This window comes from Trypanosoma cruzi, genomic scaffold (assembly GCF_000209065.1).
Source record: "Trypanosoma cruzi strain CL Brener 1047053516609 genomic scaffold, whole genome shotgun sequence".
NCBI lineage: Eukaryota > Euglenozoa > Kinetoplastea > Trypanosomatida > Trypanosomatidae > Trypanosoma > Trypanosoma cruzi.
Genome location: NW_001849464.1, coordinates 4,762 through 24,257, shown reverse-complemented (window position 1 = coordinate 24,257; position 19,496 = coordinate 4,762). Strand labels below are relative to the sequence as shown.

At 49.5% G+C, this 19,496-nt stretch overlaps 10 protein-coding genes and 1 pseudogene across 10 annotated transcripts, besides 18 other annotated features; 7 read left to right on the top strand and 4 right to left on the bottom strand.

Moving 5' to 3' along the window:
* Positions 1-16,725: part of a sequence feature (heterozygous, Esmeraldo-like haplotype) that runs on past the window's edge.
* Positions 164-222: a microsatellite.
* Tc00.1047053510089.90 (hypothetical protein, conserved) lies at positions 368-1,981 on the top strand (the record flags this gene model as incomplete). Its single annotated transcript, XM_811707.1, has 1 exon — positions 368-1,981. One exon carries the CDS (start codon positions 368-370, stop codon positions 1,979-1,981), a length of 1,614 nt encoding a protein of 537 aa, XP_816800.1.
* Positions 1,096-1,130: a microsatellite.
* Positions 2,116-2,143: a sequence feature (AT_rich).
* Positions 2,219-2,244: a microsatellite.
* On the top strand, positions 2,294-4,168 carry Tc00.1047053510089.80 (protein kinase, putative; the record flags this gene model as incomplete). The annotated part of the gene is made up of 1 exon (XM_811706.1): positions 2,294-4,168. The coding sequence occupies one exon, from the start codon at positions 2,294-2,296 to the stop codon at positions 4,166-4,168; it is 1,875 nt and encodes a 624-aa protein (XP_816799.1).
* Positions 2,765-2,798: a microsatellite.
* Positions 2,901-2,938: a microsatellite.
* Positions 3,840-3,864: a microsatellite.
* Positions 4,204-4,241: a microsatellite.
* Positions 4,485-4,510: a microsatellite.
* Positions 4,547-4,585: a microsatellite.
* Positions 4,681-4,724: a microsatellite.
* Tc00.1047053510089.70 (uncharacterized protein) lies at positions 4,957-5,703 on the top strand (the record flags this gene model as incomplete). The annotated part of the gene is made up of 1 exon (XM_811705.1): positions 4,957-5,703. One exon carries the CDS (start codon positions 4,957-4,959, stop codon positions 5,701-5,703), a length of 747 nt encoding a protein of 248 aa, XP_816798.1.
* On the top strand, positions 6,024-7,133 carry Tc00.1047053510089.64 (hypothetical protein, conserved; the record flags this gene model as incomplete). Its single annotated transcript, XM_811717.1, has 1 exon — positions 6,024-7,133. One exon carries the CDS (start codon positions 6,024-6,026, stop codon positions 7,131-7,133), a length of 1,110 nt encoding a protein of 369 aa, XP_816810.1.
* Positions 7,230-7,252: a microsatellite.
* On the top strand, positions 7,475-9,160 carry Tc00.1047053510089.60 (hypothetical protein, conserved; the record flags this gene model as incomplete). Its single annotated transcript, XM_811704.1, has 1 exon — positions 7,475-9,160. The coding sequence occupies one exon, from the start codon at positions 7,475-7,477 to the stop codon at positions 9,158-9,160; it is 1,686 nt and encodes a 561-aa protein (XP_816797.1).
* Positions 9,186-9,221: a microsatellite.
* Positions 9,567-12,530, top strand: Tc00.1047053510089.50 (hypothetical protein, conserved; the record flags this gene model as incomplete). Its single annotated transcript, XM_811703.1, has 1 exon — positions 9,567-12,530. The coding sequence occupies one exon, from the start codon at positions 9,567-9,569 to the stop codon at positions 12,528-12,530; it is 2,964 nt and encodes a 987-aa protein (XP_816796.1).
* Positions 12,635-12,657: a microsatellite.
* Tc00.1047053510089.39 (CAAX prenyl protease 2, putative) lies at positions 12,763-13,662 on the top strand (the record flags this gene model as incomplete). Its single annotated transcript, XM_811719.1, has 1 exon — positions 12,763-13,662. One exon carries the CDS (start codon positions 12,763-12,765, stop codon positions 13,660-13,662), a length of 900 nt encoding a protein of 299 aa, XP_816812.1.
* Positions 13,833-13,880: a sequence feature (A-rich).
* Tc00.1047053510089.30 (uncharacterized protein) lies at positions 14,211-14,528 on the bottom strand (the record flags this gene model as incomplete). Its single annotated transcript, XM_811702.1, has 1 exon — positions 14,211-14,528. One exon carries the CDS (start codon positions 14,526-14,528, stop codon positions 14,211-14,213), a length of 318 nt encoding a protein of 105 aa, XP_816795.1.
* Tc00.1047053510089.20 (surface protease GP63, putative) lies at positions 14,632-15,519 on the bottom strand (the record flags this gene model as incomplete). Its single annotated transcript, XM_811701.1, has 1 exon — positions 14,632-15,519. The coding sequence occupies one exon, from the start codon at positions 15,517-15,519 to the stop codon at positions 14,632-14,634; it is 888 nt and encodes a 295-aa protein (XP_816794.1).
* Positions 16,240-17,175, bottom strand: Tc00.1047053510089.10 (mucin-associated surface protein (MASP), putative; the record flags this gene model as incomplete). Its single annotated transcript, XM_811700.1, has 1 exon — positions 16,240-17,175. One exon carries the CDS (start codon positions 17,173-17,175, stop codon positions 16,240-16,242), a length of 936 nt encoding a protein of 311 aa, XP_816793.1.
* Positions 16,726-17,996: a sequence feature (areas merged during assembly that could not be assigned to a particular haplotype. This can correspond to areas where the two haplotypes were merged or to regions with more than two copies in the genome that were merged during assembly.).
* On the bottom strand, positions 17,633-18,268 carry Tc00.1047053510089.5 (annotated as a pseudogene).
* Positions 17,997-19,496: a sequence feature (heterozygous, Esmeraldo-like haplotype).

Genomic DNA, 19,496 nt, shown 5'->3' with positions numbered 1-19,496 from the left:
CCTTCTGGGTGTTCTTAGGCGACGCACGGTTGGGGAATACTTTAATGGGGTTGATTGCAATATCTTCATTCATACATAACAGGAAAAGGTGGGAGAATTTTGTTGCTGAGGCGAAGATGACTTACCCTTGCACTTAATTGAAGTGAACTTGTGCGGATAACTTTTTTTGTTGTGGATGCTTTTCTTTTCTTGTTGTTGTTGTTGTTTTGGTTGTTTTATTGTGTGATTTTTTGCTTTTGGGAAAAGTGGCCAGCCTCAAAAGGGGGGTGGAGGGAGAGAGGGAGAAAGAGAGAGGGTTTTTTTTTGTGTGTGTGTTTGGCGGCAAGGAGGAAAAAGTAGAAAATTATTTGGGAGCCACGCAGGCGTCATGGCTCGTACAGAGTTGGAAGAGTGGGATGTGTTTGGCATTTTTGACGGCCTCCCGCCACCCCCCACCACACATCTTACAGTCCGGCAGTATGTGAGTCTTGTGCAGCGGATTGGGCAATGCCTTGGGATAAGTGACATCTTCTTCCGCTTTAACCTTCCGTTAGCGGGAAATGATGATGGTGATGATGTTGCACTGAATGCATGTGGCCACCCACCTGTATGCGCGCACTTGGCTCGTGAAGAAGGGCTTCATGCGATGAGGCATCCAGATTTACTCCCCACGGTTGCATGTGATGATGTAAACATGGCGGTGCACGGGCCACCGCATGTACATTGTTTATTCTGCCTGCATGAAACACAAAGGACGCACCTTCCGGTGGTTATTCCGGATTTGCGTCAGAATATCCTTGGCCACTGCATGTGTCATTTGCGGAAGCGAAATGAATGTTTGGCTCTACTCGAAGGAGAGGCGGTAGCCCACATGGGTGAGATAGGATGGGGAGTAGATCTCTCGCTGGAGGCGCAGCGGGGGGAACTGGAAAAAAAGGCAGAATGTGAGGGACGACATGGTTGTTTTATTGCTTCTGCCAGCACTGCAGCCTGCCCTATTGTTGTGACGTACTGTGCGCTGTGTGACCAACTGGCTCCGTTGGCGACATTTGTTACAGTACCGAAGGAAACGGAGCATGACGGTAACAAAAAAGACAACGAGCAACGACAAGGCTTGGAGGAGGAGGAGGAGGAAGAAAAAGAAGAGGAGGCGAAAAGTATGGAAGAAGCTGAACTTATACTGGCACGTATTTTGTTGGCATGTGAAGTGCTATATTTGCTGAGACGCGAGAGAGCTCAGGCAGGGCGTGTGTCATTGCCTCACGTGCAACAGGAGAAGTACATTTTCCTTGCGACACCACTTCTTTTTGGTGAGGATAGAGAGGAGCTTACGGATGCCTTTGAGAGTGGGGCGATGGCCACGTACGGTTCCGTCATTCTTCCAATGGCAAATGTGAGTGGCACACCAGAGGCGCCGCGTTTTTGCCTGATGAACAGAGAAGCAACCGTGCATTTTCTGCGGGGCCAGCTTCCACCGTACCAGTTCACCGATGCGGTTGTGGGGTTTGTGATGGAGTGGCCCACGGAGGCGGAGACGAACGAGAAGGTTGAGTGGGTGCTGCGGCACGATGGCGGCCTCAACGTGCAGCGGCGTTTGGTGTACGTGGAGGACAGAGACGAGTGGGTAATTGCACGTGTGTTTTACCACCAAGAAACGGCATCTTTGGAGAAGTGTAGCGAGAGTAGAGTGGACCGCATGTATGGCGGTAGCCTTCGCTTGCGGAAGGATTGCAGTGTCGTCAAGATGGTACCGGTATCACTCTTGCAGCAGTACACACTTCAAGACCACTGTGGAAGAGAGGACATGGCTCCTTGCATGAATAATGATAATAACGAGATGGAAAATAAGGTCGATGCCATTGTGATGGAGGAGGAGGAGGAGGAACCAATGGGTTGCCCGTACAGTATGGAAGCCAGAGCAGTCCATTTCTTTGCAGGCATGACGGCGTTGGCCAAGGCGATGAAGATGGTGGCAGACCACGTGAAGGAGCACCAGCCGTAATGAGTACTCCAAATGAAAAGCAAAAAAAATAATGTTTCACGTGTCGCAAGACGCTTTTGCGTGGCGTTTAGTTTTGATCACACGGAATGGATTCCTCTCATGCACCTGTTTTTTTTTGTTTGTTTTGTTTTTCCTTTTATTATAATAATAATTATTATTATTGGTGACGCTTTTATCTCCACTCTCTCCGTAATCTTCAACTGTCTCCTCTCACTTGCTTCCGATGACATGTGAGGGGAGAGGAAGAGAGAGAGAGAGAGAGAAGAAAAAAAAAAAAAAAGGAAACACATACAAATAGGAATTCTTCTGTACATGGAAAAATATCTGCATCCAGTACCCGATTTAGAGGACGATCGTTTTGGAGTTGCTGTTAGCGATCCCATGGAGGCGCCAGAAGGGTTGTCCCCGATGACATGTGGGGAACTTGCCATTGTCCCATCGCCCTCTGAAATGCAAATAGCATCACGATCGGAAAATTACACGGCGCGGCGAAGTCAGTCACCATATGGGCCATTGTCTCTCTCTGGAGTCTGCCCCACATGTCACCGTCCGCTGAGTGAGGGTGTTGCGGAGAGCTTTTCTTTGCCTTCCAATGAACGTCGTTTTACCCCTCAGTATTTCAGGACGCTGGTTCAGGCACACAAGCAGCATCTTTCCATCTGCGAAAGTCCCTCGTTGCATCAGCGGCGAGAGGAAAAAGAAAAAACGGAGACATCACAGCAGATACGGATGTCAGCCGGGTTACGGAGAAAAAGAAAAGTCCATCTTGGCAACGAGGAGGCGGAGGAAGAAGAAGAAGAAGAGGAAAAAGAAGAAGCGAGAGTGACAGATAGATTTAAAGAGGCAAATTCCAAATTAAAGGGATCTCCGAAAGGGGAAGATGTGACCGTTGGCAGTCCAGGTGATAACATTAACAATGGTAATACTACTAGTAATAGTAGTAGTAGTAGTAGTGGTTACTATAAATGTTACTTCAGAGAAATTCAAAAACTTGGCAATGGGACGTTTGGTGGTGTATATCTCTGTCAACACGTCATGGAAGGTGTCGCACTTGGGTACTTTGCATTGAAAAAAATTCCCGTTGGCGACAATGCTGAATATCTACAAAAGGTATTACGTGAAGTGCGCATTCTTGAGGAGGTCAAACGGCATCCAAACGTTGTAGAGTATAATCACAGCTGGGTGGATATTGCACAGATAGCCGATTTTGGTCCACCTGTGCGATGCCTCTTTATTCTTATGGAGTATGCGACACTGGGGTCACTGGACTCGTATCTTGAACGTCATGGCATGGCGTTGCCAACTATAGCCGTTTGGTATTTTTTTCTTTCCGCTCTAGTAGGAATTGTCCATTTGCATCAGAAAAATATTCTTCATCGTGATCTCAAACCGCAGAACCTCCTCCTGACAGGAGCGCCTGAGAAACCACCGCGGGTCCTCGTCAGTGACTTTGGAACTGCCACACTTCTCAATGAATTGTCGTATGAGCGGACGGGTGGGACAGGGACCATCGAATACATGGCGCCTGAGCTCTTTGAGTGCACTCCAGAGAGCGGTGGGGCGTACATCCATCCGCACACAAAAGCAACAGATGTTTGGTCTTTGGGTATGATTCTGCACTACCTTGCCTGCAGTGGAACGTTACCAGCCCGTTTGCCTAATGGGGAAGTGGTATTAAATGTGGAGGAATGTGCTCCGTACGCACGACCGCCGGAGATGATAGAGCTTATTCGTGTCATGCTGCATCGCAATCCAAAGGAGCGTCCCACATGTAAAGAGTTGTTGAATTCTACAGTCGTGCAAACGATTTTGCGTAGTTTTGAGAAGGCGAAGCTTTCCACGGATATTCTTCCGACAACTGCTGTCGCTGCTGCTGCTGCTGCAACTGCCTCTTGGCGTCAAAAAAAGAGGAATCAGACTGGAGAGCCGATGCATTTGGATTGTCGAGGTTGTGACCCACCCAATCCAAGGTTACAAGATGGGGGTGCTCCTGATGATAATGAAGGGGAAGGGATTTTGCAATATCCACACTCACCAGTGGTGGAGGTGCCGCTGATGTTGCAGTATAAAACAATGGAGTTGAAACGTAATATATCCGCCGGTACCCGTGGGGGCAACAAAGGACGAAAACTGACAACGGTAGACCGAGCCGTACAGACAGATTACGTCAAAATAGTGTATGAATAAGGATGCGTTTTACCTTTGTGTGAGTACTGTTGTTGTTTTATTTTTATTTTCTTTTTTTTTTTTCTTTTCTTTTGCTCTCTCATTGGTTTTTTCGTATTCCTTTTTTAATACCTTTCAAGAATTGTGTTGTGTGGATAATATATGCGAAGGTTGTCTGTCGTGTGTGGGTCAGGTGCACCGTGGAAACTCCTTCTGAGTTTTAGGAGTAAATTATATGCTTTCATCTTTAATTGTATAAAAGTTGTTCTTGGAAATTTAAGTTAGCATTGAACTCAAATACCATAAAAAAGAGGGTGATCCTCATCAAGTGAGTACTTATATATATATATATATATATATATACGTGTGTGTTGAGGTTATTGCGGTTTATTTCAATTGTATATGTTTATACATTATATATATATATATATATATGTACCTGTGGGTTGTTTCCGTGAGGTAATTTTACGAGAAATTGCTTCTTCTCTCATTGGCATATTTACTACCGTTTTTTTTTTTTTTTTGGTATTATTTCTCTCTCTCTCTCTCTCTCTCTCTCTCTCTCTCTCTCTCTCTCCGTGATGAAGGTGAAGACGTAATTGACTTGTACGAATGCGTAACAGCTGTGTGTATAATTCTCTTTATTGATGCAAGTTGGTGGCGTTCCTTTTTTTTTTTTTTTTTTGTTGTTGTTGTTATTCTTCTCTCGTTGTAAGGCCGGGGCGGTGGGTGGCGGAAACAACAAAAAAAGGGTGTGTGTGGGGGAGGGGAGGAGGAGAGGGAAGAGGTGGAAAGGTGGAGAAGAAAACATGGTGACTGGGCGTTTGATCGGCGTGGCGTTTGCCATTCCGTTGCTTGGGGCTCTGGGGTGGACGGCGTACACCAGCAGGGGTGTGCGAAATGTCGTTGTGAGGAATCCGCTGGATATATCGCCATATTGCCGCGAGGCGGCTGCAAGGACGAGGCGGAACGGTATTTCGTGTCTGATTTGTGCGTTCGAAGTGCCTGTCGTGGTTTCAACAGCGAAAATGCGACGTGAACTCGCAAGCCACCCATCCGATGGGGCACTCTATGCATTGCATGCTCTGCTGTCCGGCTGTTTTATGCGTGTGGAAGTGATTGCGACTGCCTTCACGTCGCGTTGGCGTCTGTCTGATGCGTATATCTGTTGGAGATCGGTCAGCCGGTCTGTCCTTGCTGAGAATCGTCGTGTGGCGATACAGCAGAAGCAGCAGTGGTGTCATGACACGAGTAGTTCCGTTGACTTATCCTCAACATATGGAGAGTGGGAGGTGCTCTGTGCGCAGAATGAGAATTCTGATGGCCATAAGGAGGCTGTGTTAACGCATGGGCCCGAAGCGATTATTGTGTCGCTTGAGCCGGTCGTTGAGGGAAGTCGTCAGGCGGTGCTCCGTCTTTGTTATTTGGTGCAGCCCTTTGATGGGTTTGAAAGAAATACGATGGCAGAGCGAGTGGCGTTGTGGGGTGCAGAAAAATACGGCAAGTTGTTGACAGCACAGACGGCATACGCCCTTGAAAAAATGGAAACGTTTTGATTGTTTGCATGCCGTTTAGGCCTATCGCCCCTTTTACCCATTGATAGGGGGGGCGGGCAAATTATACATATATATATACTTAACATTGTGTGTGTGTGTGTTGAGTCCTTTAGGCTGATGCTGTTTACACGAAACACGTCCTTTCGTCTTATTTATCATTGTCCTTTCCGCCTTCCAATTTGTGGAGGCAGCAAAAAGGAAAATAGATAGATACATAGAAGGAACAGAGGAACACAGAAGAAAGTCTGGGGAGGTGGGGAAGAGAACAACACGGAACCACGGAAAAAAAAAAAAGAAACGTCATCCAGCTTGCTTCACACATGGAGAGTGTAGACACACGGCGTTATCAATCCTTTCAGCTTCTTGAACTTTTTATTGATCTCATTCACGGCGATCTCATTCGCGGTGACGTCGCCTGCCGCCGCGTAGCGGATGCTTTCGTCTCGGCGTATGAAGATGCCATCCGCTGGCTTGTCACGGAGGAGAACACATTTACCCCCGCACTTAAGGGTGCCATCAACACGTATTGTGCAAGGCACGTTATTCGTACAGCACCGGAGCTTCTCATCGTCTCAGAAAAGGCGGTGGGGGCGTATAAACAGATTGCTGACGTGTTATGTGAGACGGAGGAACTGTCACATATGGGCAAGGCGATGGCATATGAGTTGTCGCATTTGAAACGTCGCCTTGAAACAAAACGTTTTTCCAGGTTAGTTGACCTTATGGCTGACGTTGTCGTTGCGTACATGCAAAAGGCATTCCAGCAGCACGAGGAAGCAAAGGCGTCGTGTATGCATTTACAAAAGGACCCGGCATTCTGGGTGTCTGTAGAGAAGTTTTGTACGTCTCCAACACGTATAGAGAATGAATATATCACTATGGATAAAAAGCGTCAGCGAGAGGAGAAGAAGGAGGAGGTACTGCAGGTGGATAAAAACAGACTCTCAAAGGAGGCACCAGTGCGTGGCTTCTCAGAGGAACTCCGTCTTGCCATATCTTCCCCCATAAAGAGTCACACCACACAAGCTATCAGTACTCGCTTTATCGCATGTGCCCAACCGTCGCCATCTCCTCCGAGCATCGCGGAAACAGAAGAAGAAGAAGAAGCAACGCGAAGCAAAGAGCCTGTAAAATGCACTGGGCGTGCTTTACTCCAGGCGAATGATTCGGTGTTGGCAGCCGTGGAAGGCATGGGAAAGAGAGATTTTCAAACGGCGCAGGATGTCAGCAGTGGCTTTATTGTGGCGGATGACTCGGGAGTATCTCTCATGCCCGCCCCATCGACCATGCGGAAGGGTGTCATGGTCGCAGGGGGTCTAAACGAAGCTGACGCATCGCTCCTTTCTGATGATGTTCACGTGAGGAGCTATTTTCTCTGCGCAAAAACGAATCGCTACGAGCCTCAGGCTTCTTGGGGATCTCTTCCATAATCATATGTATCGTCTTTGCTGACGTACACTCCTTGTTTTTGCCTCTTTTTCTCTTTATCTCTCTCCTTTTTGGGTGTTTATTGGAGAGACGTTTTGTATATATATATATATATATATATTGAATTGTCTCCTTCAACTGCTGTTCTCGGCGTAAAGGATTTGATATTTCAGACACGAATGTGTTGGCTGACGCGTGGATGGAGTTGATGTAAATATTTCCTTCGCTGTTTTTGGTGTTGTTTCTTCCTGCTGCCACAAGGGTGAGCTGAATATATATATATATATATACATTGGCGAGCAAAGAAGGCATAATTGGGGGAGCGGAGAGAAGATCTTAGCCGATGATTTCGCTTCAAGCGTTTGCTGAGAGCGCCTACGTTTACGCCGCTCCGGCCACACAGGATTACGTTCAATCGACTGTCTTTACACCGCTTGGATTTGGTCCATCCTACAGCTCCATCTTTGCGTTTCCACCATGCACCACGAACCTGCGTTTAGTAGGAACAGGGACGCGAAGTCTGGCGACGCAGGCACATGCTTTAGCTGTTTATTTGCAGGAGGACCGGGGGTTTAGCGTGAAGACCCTGCATGAGTGGGGCATGCCGTACTGTCTCAGCATGGTACCCAAGACGGAGAAGGGGGGAGAAGGAAAATTGATGGCGGCGGTAACGAGAAATTTTTTTCCCGGAGTTTTGGGAATAGGATTTCCCGTAGTTGTGGTGAACGTTGGTTGTGCCGAGGCCGTTCTGCGAGGCAGTGACGTATTTGCTCCAGGCGTGGTATCGTTCGTAGGTTCCTTCGTCGCTGGACAGGAGGTTTTTGTCGGTATGTACCTTCAGCCTGCCGGCGCAAGCACCTCAGCTGGCGGTGGAACGGATAGGAGAACTCTGTTGTTGTGCGTTGGTGCTGGAACTGCACTGATGGATCGCCGCGAGATTATTCGGGGTCGGCAAAACGGCGTGGCTGTTCGAACGAACTGGACACCGATGGCACAGCCATCGAAATCACTTCTATCATCAATGTTGGATGAAGCGGTGGCTACTCTTTTGAAGGCCGGAGCACCTGAAACAAGTAGTTTCTTTTTGCAGAATTATTCAAGCATGGTGGCTGTCGATGTTCTTGTACAGCAATTCTCCAGTATTGACATCCAGCGTGAAGGGCCGTTGGCGTTTTTGGATGCCTGTGCCGCACCAGGTGGCAAGGCAAGTCTTTTGTTGTCTTTGTTACATGAAAAGGTGCAGGGGTTGGATTCTTCCCTTGGAAAGAATGACAAAAGTTCAGATTCTGTGTTTCCTACGTTTACGTTAACATGCTGTGAACGCAGCAAAGCGCGTTATAAGCGACTTCTTGATCTTCTTGAACTTCATTTTGGGATATCGATTGTGAAACGTGTGGTGAGGCCCTTCTGTGGCGATGTCAACAAGTTGCAGAAAACGCAGTGTGATGAGGATGTGGATAGTATGTGGGAATGTGAGTTCCACGGCATTCTGTTGGACCCTCCCTGTACAGGTATGGGATTGAGGCCAAAGTTAAACTCGCATTTAATCACTCCACAAGGCATACGGGATTCGGCAGACTATCAACGGAAATTGTTTGACTCGTGTGTAAAAATGCTTCGGCGCACAGGAACATCTGTTCTGGTGTACAGTACCTGCACCATAACTCTTGACGAGAATGAAGCCAACGTGCTTTGGGCTCTTAATACATATCCGTTTTTGCGGCTTGCACGAGCTAAAACTAATGACAAGAGGAGGTTGTGTTTACTTGGTTCAACAAACTTTGCAAATGGTCGTCGATTTCTTCTGGAGGAGGAAATACAGAAAGCTCAGCGTCGCAATGAGCTTCTTGAATCGCACACCGTCTCAACGGAGCGTGGCGACACTGATGAGCCGGAGAATCCACTGATGATACTACGCTTTATGCCGGGTCTTTCAACCATGCCGGAGGAAGATGGAGTTGGGTTTTTTCTGGCCGTGTTTCTTTGTCACTATCATGCAGGTGAATTCCCGAAACACGCAGAACCATGACAATTCAGCGGCCGGGACATCCTCCTTTTCTATTTTTTTTTTTTTATTATCTTTTTTTTTTCCTTCTTATTCGTTTGTTTGTTTGATTGTTTTGTGTTTTGTGTCCCTCACTCTTTTCTCAGCGTTATTGTACGTTTAACTCTCTGTCGCTCCTCGTCCGTCTGAATTTCCCCCCCCCCCCCCGAGCGCGGTGCTGACTGAGGTCCGTGCCCTTTCAGCCTCGTGTGTTTGTTCGTTTTATTGAATTCTTTCTGCTTGTTGTGGATGTTTCTGCCGTTTTTGTTGTTTTTTCTTGTGTGTGTGTGTGAGGGAAGAGCGACAAGGAGGGGAAAGTACATTTATTGGCCGTGCGTGAAGGAATTGGGACCGGGGTGAAATTGTGGAGACTTTTCGGTGTGTCTTCCAAATGGGCAGCCGGGGCGAGGATGAGAATGAAGAGGAAACGCCGCTCGAGATTGAAGACTACTCGTGCAACACCCACTTTGAAGAAGTCGTTGGGGAAATTGAACGTTATCTCGTGGAGGAGTTTAGTAAACGACAGGAGCTGCAGCGGTTTCTTGTGAATCCATTGCATCCCCATCACAACCACGATGACAGAGACATGGCGGCAAGAGGCAGTGGTGATGGCGTTGGGGAAATTGTCTTTGGACGGAGCTTTTTCATTTTTCCTGAGGGCGGTTACGGCAGGGGGACGAGCAACACCGATGACGAGGGCATTGCTGTGGAAATTCATGTACAGAATGGCTTACGCGAAAATGGAAAGCGTCAACGACAACAAAAACTGCACCCAATCGCCCGTCTTTTTGCACTTCCATTGTTTTTTTTGGCACGAGGGACCACAACGGCACCGTCGTATCGCACCAGTGAGTCCTCTTTTTACCTCTCACTTCTCACAACCGCAGTGGGCCGGGTGTTGCGTGGTCCCCTTTCACTGCGCTTTGATGGTGACCCCTCGTGTCTACCATCACCGTTCTTTTACGCTAACGGTATGGCGCCGTGCTTTGTTTCAGTGGGAGATCATTATCAATTAGCCTTCAAAGGGGTGGCACCGCCGGTCATGGTGGGTCATGCAAAATGCAGCACAACGGAGCCGTGGACACTGCAACAACTCATTGCTCAACCTGTAGTGAAATGCCGATTTCACTGTAGCGCCTACCCGCATCCGCCAGAGTGGTGCCAAAGGGTATCGGACCAGCTGGATATGTTTCAGCTCCAGATTGGACCACAGAGCCGTGTCCAGACGGATGTGTTTGATGGCATTTGTGTATCTTTGCAGCGAACATTTCGTTTGAATGTGCCTCGGCGTTTTTTGGAGAATCATTATGCCGAAATTGATCCTAGCTCCTGTGGCGATGTAGAGGCAAGGAGTTCCACATTGTTGTGGCATGATATTTTGGAGCTTGAAAATGAAACTATGCTTCTTTCTGCAGGCCCAACGAACTTTCCCTTTGGTACCGGCACTGCCCCTTTACGGGGTATCGACTTTTGCTTTCAGTGGAACCAATTGCTGGATACTGAGGCACATGACGGTGGAAGGCGGAATTCCAACCTGAATCCATTTGCCCCAGAAGGAATGGTATTACAGAATAAGTTAACCATCCGAGCTATGGCGATTCCAAAGAAGGAATGTGAATTGAACCATACCGCGTGCAAACCTCTTTCGGAATACGTGTATATGGTGATGGAACATGTTTCACCAGGAGAGAATTTGCGGGAGGTGGAGGGATATTCTAATATTCTTACCTGTATAGCCGATGACATTGTCTTTGGTCATAAAATAGGCCTGGCGAGGCAGAAAGCACTTATTGATCGCCTGACGAGGCATGAGGGACAGAGTGAGAAAGTCAAAACGGATATTCGTCATATTTATTTTCCTGGTTCACTTCTTTGCCGTTTTGCATATGCGTGTGCGAATCAAATACACAATTTGGACGATGTACTTCCACTGTGGTTGTTGGTAGTGGAACACCTTGGAGATTTACTTGAAAGCAAGGGTGAAAGACGACAAGCTCTAGAGGAACTCATTGGAATCATTGGAATCCCAGACGTGGAGGATATTGATCATGGATTGCCGTTATTGGTTCAGAAATTGCAACTGCTTTCCTATTGCGCAAGGCGTATGTTGTGTGAAAGTAAATCTGTTGCGGTCAAGCAACCCGCCGATGGTTGGGATGACGACATGGACGATTTGGTTTCACACAGTAGAGGTGAAGCTTCTGCAGCCGATGGCGAGTGTTCAGGGGATGGATTTCTCATCTCAGGAAAGTGTCTCATTACAAATGGTGAGCCGTTAGTGGAGCCAAAGGCACTTCCCACCCCTCCGTGCACATCGGATGTGATGATGATGAAAGCACAAGAGCTGCAGAATCTCGGTACGGAATCGGCAGGGCGGCACACTCGTGCATGGATTCAGAGTGAAGGACTTTTTAATGACATGTGTTTATTCCTGTATTTCAACCGGGCTCAAGAAGGGCGTGTGGTTCGTTTTCCGGATTTTGTTCAGTGGCATAGTCCACGCGACTTTATTCCGCCCTTGTGTGACTCGAAAGAAAAAAAGGACGACGATGATGCGTACTTGTCTGAGCGGATGCGGCGCCATTCCAACGCTGAGAATGGATTGGTGAATATATGGTGGCCATTGTGGGAGCGAGCCACTCCTCGATCGCCGGAGGAGATTATTGCTCAGTCGTTTGTTCCCCATGAACAGGCTCGACTTATTATTCGGTGGATGGAGAAGGAACTCTCCGCTGCAGAAATTCTCATTGAGACTGTACACGCAAATTTCACTAATTCCCTGCATCGTATCCTCTCCCATCGCTGCATGGAGGGCAATCGGGAAATAGCGGCATATGCGCAATGTAAAAACGAAACCATCGCAAAAAGTATTAAAGCGGTGATGCAAACGGATGACAGTGCACCTTTAGATAATGAAGGTATTCGCACCATCTACTGCAGTGCTATTCGTCAGATTGGGGAAATTGAAACGTGTTTATGTGCTGCCTTGGCGATTGAGCGTATGTTGGGTGCGTCCCACGGTATCAATGACGCCGCGCCACCACCCACCGGTGAGCCATGCACATCCATGGGACAACTCATCGCGACACTTGCCTCCCCGATTGCAGAAAAAGAAGACGACCACAAGGAACTCGCATTAGTTCAGGCTTCATTAAATTGGAATCTATGGCAACGCGGTGGCATTGCAAATCGTTTTACTGAAGACGATCAGAATCCAGTGACGATGCGGCTTCGTGCCACGTGCATGGCAGAGAGGCCTTTAAATACAACGGCATGCTTTCAACAAATGTTTGCTGAGATGGATGAAACAGGCGTGTTCCGTGTAGCGTTGGCGCTAGCGGACGAAGTTCTGTAAAAAAAAAAAAATAAATGGAAATTACGGGTGTGTGTGATCACAGTGCGTCCATGTCTTGTTGTCGGGTTGTTGATTTTTCTTGTGTGTGCGTGTTTTTTTTTTTTTTGTTGTTGTTGTTGTTGTTGTTCTTTTCTCTCTCTCCTGTTCTCTTTTCGGATCTCACCCTTTTTTTTTTTTTTTGTCACCACGTAAGGCCAATCCCCTACTGTACCCCACACACAAATAAGAAAAGATGACTGACATTGCTCTTTGTACTATTATTTCCGGCAGCTTTATTGGCTCCATCTATGCATGGCCAAAGGAACATCGATTTGCACGCTTATGCATAAGAAATCTGAAAGAAGCATCAAGAGATGGGCCCCACCGTGTCATTCGCGATGATCCTTCAACCATTCGAAGACGCATGGTGTCTTTCGTGGGTGCCACTGGAATGAGCATGATGCTCCTGGAAAACCTTCTTCGAAAGGAACCTGGAGATTGTCAAGCACTGTTAGGTAGCTCTCTCTTGCGCTACATCATTTGCTCCGAAAGGTCAATTTCTCAGTCAATGGCTCAGGTTGCTGAAACTGGCGTGGCGACGCTGCTGCTATTTAGTGGTCCTTTTTTGGAGGGTGTTCGATTTCCCAGGTGGTCGGACACGGATCATATCATTTTCTTTAGAAACTATATTTTGGCCCCTTTTGGAGAGGAGATATTCTTTCGGGCACTGCTCTTACATCTTTTAAGGCGGCGGTCGGTGGCATCTTCAATTGTCATCTCCTCCATTTTTTTTGCACTTTGCCATACGCATCATATCTTTACAATAGCCGCGGAAGAATGTCAAATCGCAACAGAATTGGATGAGCCTGATACCGGTGTGCTCATTTACTGGAAACGAGCAGCGGGGAATCTCACTGGCGTGCTTGGGTGTACTTTTGTGTATGGTTTGCTCGGCGGTTACTGCTACACAATCGTTTGTGCAAAAAATATTCTCGCTACGATACTTTTCCATTCCATATGCAACATGCTTGGGCCTCCGCCGCTACGTTTTATTAGCGAAGGCTCACTGAGAAAACGGGCCCTGCGGGCCATTGTCTACGTAGCGGGGGTTGTTGGATGGGCGGTTGTGCTCTCCAAAATGCGGCGGCGATAAAAGATTGCCCGGACTGGAAAGGAAAAAAATGAGTGGTGTGTATTCTCTTGTGTGAGTGTTACTTTTATAAATAAACATATTTTTTCGGCGGAATCTTTTGGGGGGCAAAGGAGGAAGTGGGAAGAATAGAACCCTTCGCCGTTGGAGATGTTGATGTCACTTAAATTCACTTTTTTCTTCTCTCTTTTTTTTTTTTTTTGACTGTTTTTTTTTTTTTTCTCGACTTATGGTGCACGGCGTCGTCGTTGGGCGAGATAACCCCGTTGCCTGTCGGAGCATCTGGGGCGACTGCCTCTCCTCGGGCGACGGAATCTTCTGCGGTGCAGCCGAGTCAACATCCTTCGGTGGTGTGGCGTGGCCGGGATCAATGCTCTCCGCAACAGGGACGGATGCCCCTCGCAATCCTTGTTCAGTAGATGCCGGTGGAACCGTCCTGCTCCACATGCTCTCTCCTCGCCATCACACGGAACCACTGGAAGTAGGCTGCCGGCTGTGGCGGATATCCTGCACACCTCCGCGTGGTCAGGGCGAATAACGCTTCCCTCATCTTAGGGTGGAGTGGCCCACGTAATCGTCGCTCCGTCCGTGCATGGGACACAACGGACGTTACCCTTTTCGACCACTCTAAGACGCACCTGCATGCCGGGACACCTCAATGCCGCATGCATGGCAGCAATCAGATATGTATCCTCCGGGTCCCTCGCATCCGTCGTGTTCGTGGGAAGCGTGTCCAGACACCACGAGGAGGGCTCATCCCCAGGCATCACAGACAAACATTCTCCCCTCCAAATAACAGCGTCAGCATCCCTCAGATTCAGTGCGGGGTCAGTGACGGGGCAACCGTCCATCGGGCGTTTTGCTGACATTTCATGGACACTCCCCAAAAAACAGCCACTGAAATACCGATCCGACGCGCAGCATTTGACGGGACGCCCAATTCGCACAGCATGTAGCGATATTCACTCATGTTCAGTGCAGATCAATTCCTCTGCAGCAGCACAACTTCGTGCACCAACGCATCGGCTCCGCCATATTCCACCTCACCCTCATGCAGCCCAGGTCAGCCGATGCGGCCAGCGTCAGCTCCGTGCAGTCGCCGACACCCCCAATCGGTGCCATCCACTCATCCCTCGCTTGGCGCTGCCACCAGTGCGACTCCAGCGTCCTCCCGTCCCCATCGTCATCCTGCAGCTCCATGCCATCAACGTCGTCGCAGTCGTGGTGCTCCCTCGCTGCCATAGCGGCATTCGTCGAGTGCACCACCACCGACAGCGCCCCGCCACACACACACAGGCAACATTCCTCACCATGCTGCGGCTGGCCATGTGCGGGCAGGCGAACCCGAGAGCATGGGTCATAAAGTGCGCGGCGATGCGGGTGGCAACGCGTCGGTGAAATAAAACTTCCGGGCAAAGTGCATGGCGCCAGCAACTGGACGGCCATCCTCCAGCGTGGCGCACGGCAGTGCCCACACACCACCCAGTGCCGCAGCCACGGACAGCACTGTGCCAGAATTGGGAACACCAGCGGAACAATGCACAGCAGGCACCGTGAACCGACTGCAAACACTGCCCGTGGCGAGTGACGGCACAACCAACGGACGCTCCAGTGGCTGGACGAGCAGACGATCCGCATGCAGTTGGACAGCAGCAGGGATCGCCTCCTCGGCAACAGCGTTCTCGTGCGCAGACGACGCAACGCCATTCTTGCAGGCAAACGCGCCGTCCAATGCATTCTCTGTGCAACAACAGGAGAAGCCGCAGTGCCTCCTGCTCTCACACGGCTCCGTTGTTGACGCCTTGATGCGGACTGGCACCCATCGGTCCCTCCAAACGACGCTGCACACCTGCAACGCATCCTGCGCTCCGAGAGGCACGTCTCCCACCACGCCCGGAGACGCCCACACGTCACGAAATCAGGAGTAATTCAGGGTGACAGCGAAGCATCCGCTGACAAATCACATCGCAGGCATCATCACAGGCGCCATCACTAGCAGAAGCGGTGGAGGTCGCGTGGCGACGTGGATCAACTGACGCATGAAATATATAGAAGAAAAACGTGGTTGCTTGACAAAGATAAAGAAGGCCTACACTTTCTCACCAACGAAAGAAACGTTAAGAGAATATAAAAGAGAGGATTCACGTGACAGCAGTCAAAGCAACCACAAAAATCAAAAAAAAAAAATAGGTGCACTTAACAACAATAAGGCAAAACAATAAAAAAAAAACAAAAGCCGAAGCGTGGGACGACCAGCACATACACTCATTGCTCCCGTAAAGCAAAACACACACACAAGGAGAGAGAGAGAGGTCGCCCACTCAATGCAATGAAAACAAAAAACAAAAACAGTTACGGTGCTCCGCCCATGCAGCCAGGCAGGACGGCAGCGGTGCGTGTCGTGCAAAAGAGAGCACCAACGGGCCTGCATGGGTGTGCATGCATATATACAATGGGCACATTATGTGTGTGCTTCGTGGGATGAGGTGAGGGCGAGAGTCCATGCAAGGGGACACACACAGAGTGAGTGAAGGACGAGTGTGTGTGTGCGGGCGGTGCATGGCTCTCTCTCCCTCACTCTCACGCGGCCAACACCGCAGCAGCAGCCGCACACACAACAACAAGAAGCAAAAGCAAAAAAGGGGAGGTGGTGTGGGAGGCCGCGGTGCTGCCGTCACTGTCGTCAGGCGTCGCTGTGCCATTTTTCGCAGCTGCGGCCTCGTCTGGTGTTTTTTCCGTCGTATTATCATCCTCAGTTTCGCCTTGTTGTGCTGCTTCTGGTTGCGGCACTGACACGCCATTCGCAGAGCTGCGCTGTTCATTCTCTGGTTCTGCTTCTGGATTTCCTTCCGATTCTTCTTGTCTCGTCAACACCGCCGGTGCTTTTTCTCCTTCTGCCGTTACTTTGGGTACATTTTCTTTATTGGCTGGAGGTGGCGTGGGAGAGCTGTGGGTGCCTTCACCGTCCTTCGAATCTCCAAGGGGCAAATTGGGGTCCGTGTCTCCGTCTTCTGTTTGATGGCCGCTGTCAAGTTTCTCACCACCAGTCAAATGGGCTTGATTGGCTGTGTTCGGGCCTCCATCGCCATCATTGTCGGAAGTTGAGGCTGGACCAGGAGTCTCTTCAGTTTTCTCAGAGGATTCGTTGGATCGAGAAGAGTCGCCAGAAGAGGCTGACGCATGTTGGGATGGACTCAAAGAGGACTGAGCACCTCCCTTATGTGAATCTGTTACGGAGTTCGTAGTTCCGTCTGCACCATTTCGTGAGACGTCACCGCCATTTCCAGTCGAACCAGTGGAAGAATCAAACAATCCCGTAGATGTCGAATCCGTCTCACCCAAATACCGAGATCGAATTGAACTGTTATATACACTCTTGTACTGACTGTGACTAAAGCAGGATTTATCATCGCCTTCACATTCCTTGTAGGGCCACGCGTAGCCACCGCCGGCACCGCACCACAGCACGCAGAGGGCACACACCAGCAGCACACGGCCAGTCATCATCATCGCCATCACTCCTGTCACTTGCGTGTAGCCTTCAGCACAAACCAACATCCCGTCAACGCAGAGCGGAAGCAAAAGGAGAGAAAGGTCACACCACACACCATGAGACAGATGGAATCAGTGAAAGGCGAAAACACACACATACAGCCCCGCAGCAATTAATCAGCAAGAAAAACAAAAAACTAGTAAAAGAACAAAAAAGTGGGAGGACAAAAACAAGGAGCTGCAACGAATGACTCCAGCGTAAAAAAACCACACCCAAGGCTCCACGGGACATGCGCATGAGTGTGTCTGCGACGCGTTCAACGTGACGGATGTGGTGCACAACGCGGAGCACACAGCAGGGCAGCTAAAGCAAACAAAGCAAAAAACGATCATCATAATTACTCTTACTTTATACATCGGACCACAGTAGACGTACACATGTCCCCGTGGCTGAGTGCTGGCACGCACAGCCCACGCTCCCTTTTAGCCCACAGCGGCGCACGCCAGCGCGGATACGGCGAGCAGCAGCGGGGCACACACCCACGCAGAGCTGCTGAGGCTGCCGTCGACTTCGCGAAGACGTGACGGTGCGCGGGTGGTCGTCGTGATTGGCGCCTCCGTATTTGGCACTTTTTTTTTTTCTGACGTGATGTCTGTGACGTATGATTCTCAGCACCTTGTGGATATTCCTCCGCCTATTTATTTTGTGCATCTGACTTACCGGTCGCACCTTATGTGTGTCGAGACTGCGTTGCCAAACCTGGTGACTCTGGATTATCGTTAGCAAACTTAGTGGCTGTGGCGCACCCGGTGTGTGTCCAGTAATGGCTGTACCTGCTTCCTTTGGCAAATAAGGTCCTTGACTTCCTAAAACTTCCTCACCGTTTCTCCTACTCTCTGTCTGTGGCCTGCCAGTTTCTCCAACCTCTGGCTGTAATGAATCAAGCGCATTTCCTGTAAAATCTGGTTTCACTAGCTTAGGGTTGAGATGACTGCTGTCATCATTATTATCGCCTCCTCACGCCGTCACGCACACGGACGTGCAGCAGCAGCACGAGAGCGCAAGGACCTGCACGGCGCACACCACACGGAGCCGCATCGTCATCATCGCAGTCATCGTCACCCGCAGTGGAGTCGCTGCAGTCAGTGAGTCGATCCGTGAGCCAGAAGAAACGGAATGGAACAGGAGGGAGAAGGACGGAGCGCAGCGGATACAGCGAGGAAGAGAGCAGACAACATGAGGAGAGGGCAGCAGGCCCAGCCGCACAGTTCACACACCACGAGACGGCATCCACGCAACGAAGGCACACAACGCCAGCAGCCACCCACCATGCAGGAGGAGAAGACATCCACCACCATCTCCCCCAGCTCATCGCTACAGCCCCAGAGAAATGTCAAAAACCCGCGGCCACCACACCAGCCACACGCGCAAGCGAACCCTCATCCATCCATGACGCGGCACCAAAATTTCCAGCCATCCCGCCCTCAATGGGACACGGAGCCCAACTCAACGCAGTCACACGCGGTGCACCACACCCGCAGGAAAAGAGACTCGGGCTGCGCACTCCCTCTGCTCCCTTCTCATCATAGCCACGGAAGAAGACAACAGCCGCCACAAGCAACTGCCAGCATGCACCACAAAAGGAGCATTCAAATCCACTGCAATGTGCATCTTGTGTGTGTGGTTGTGTGTGCCTGCAGAAACACAAAGCAATAAAGAAGTAAAAAAGAGGGAGCAGAGTATGTGGAGAGACGCACAACAAAAATGTGCAGCAGAGACGCATGGCGGAAACAACAAGAAGACCGCTCAAACTCATGACTGCACTGCAGCCCAGGCAGTGGCAATTCACACAAAATTTATTTAAAACAAAAAAAAAAACGTCCCCCTTCGTCTTATACAAACCCCATCACACAAAATAATTATAAATGAAAAAGAAATCGTCCATTACTGCTCCACACAAATTTAAAAATCGCCTGGCTGCCGTGTGGCCACACCAAACTGTCTGTACATATTTTGCCCGCAAAAGAAAATTGAAAAGATGGTTGCGTGTGTTTCGACCGTCTGACCCTCCATGTGTCCGCACATCGTTTATATTTCACGGGGTCATCTGCGTGTTGCTGCTCCCCTCAGCCCTCCCATCGGCGTGCGAGTGCGGCCTGCAGAGCACAGTCACTCGTGTGTGTGGGGACTGAGAGAAGCACGCAGACATGACGGGAGTCGCGTCTCTCCATCGGGAGAGTGAGCGCAGCAAAAAAAAAGAAAAATCAACAGGAGGGAGAGAAGTGCTGACGGGACTGCCAGCGCGTGAAATAAACACGAAAAGCAAAAAAGAAAAACACGGCGG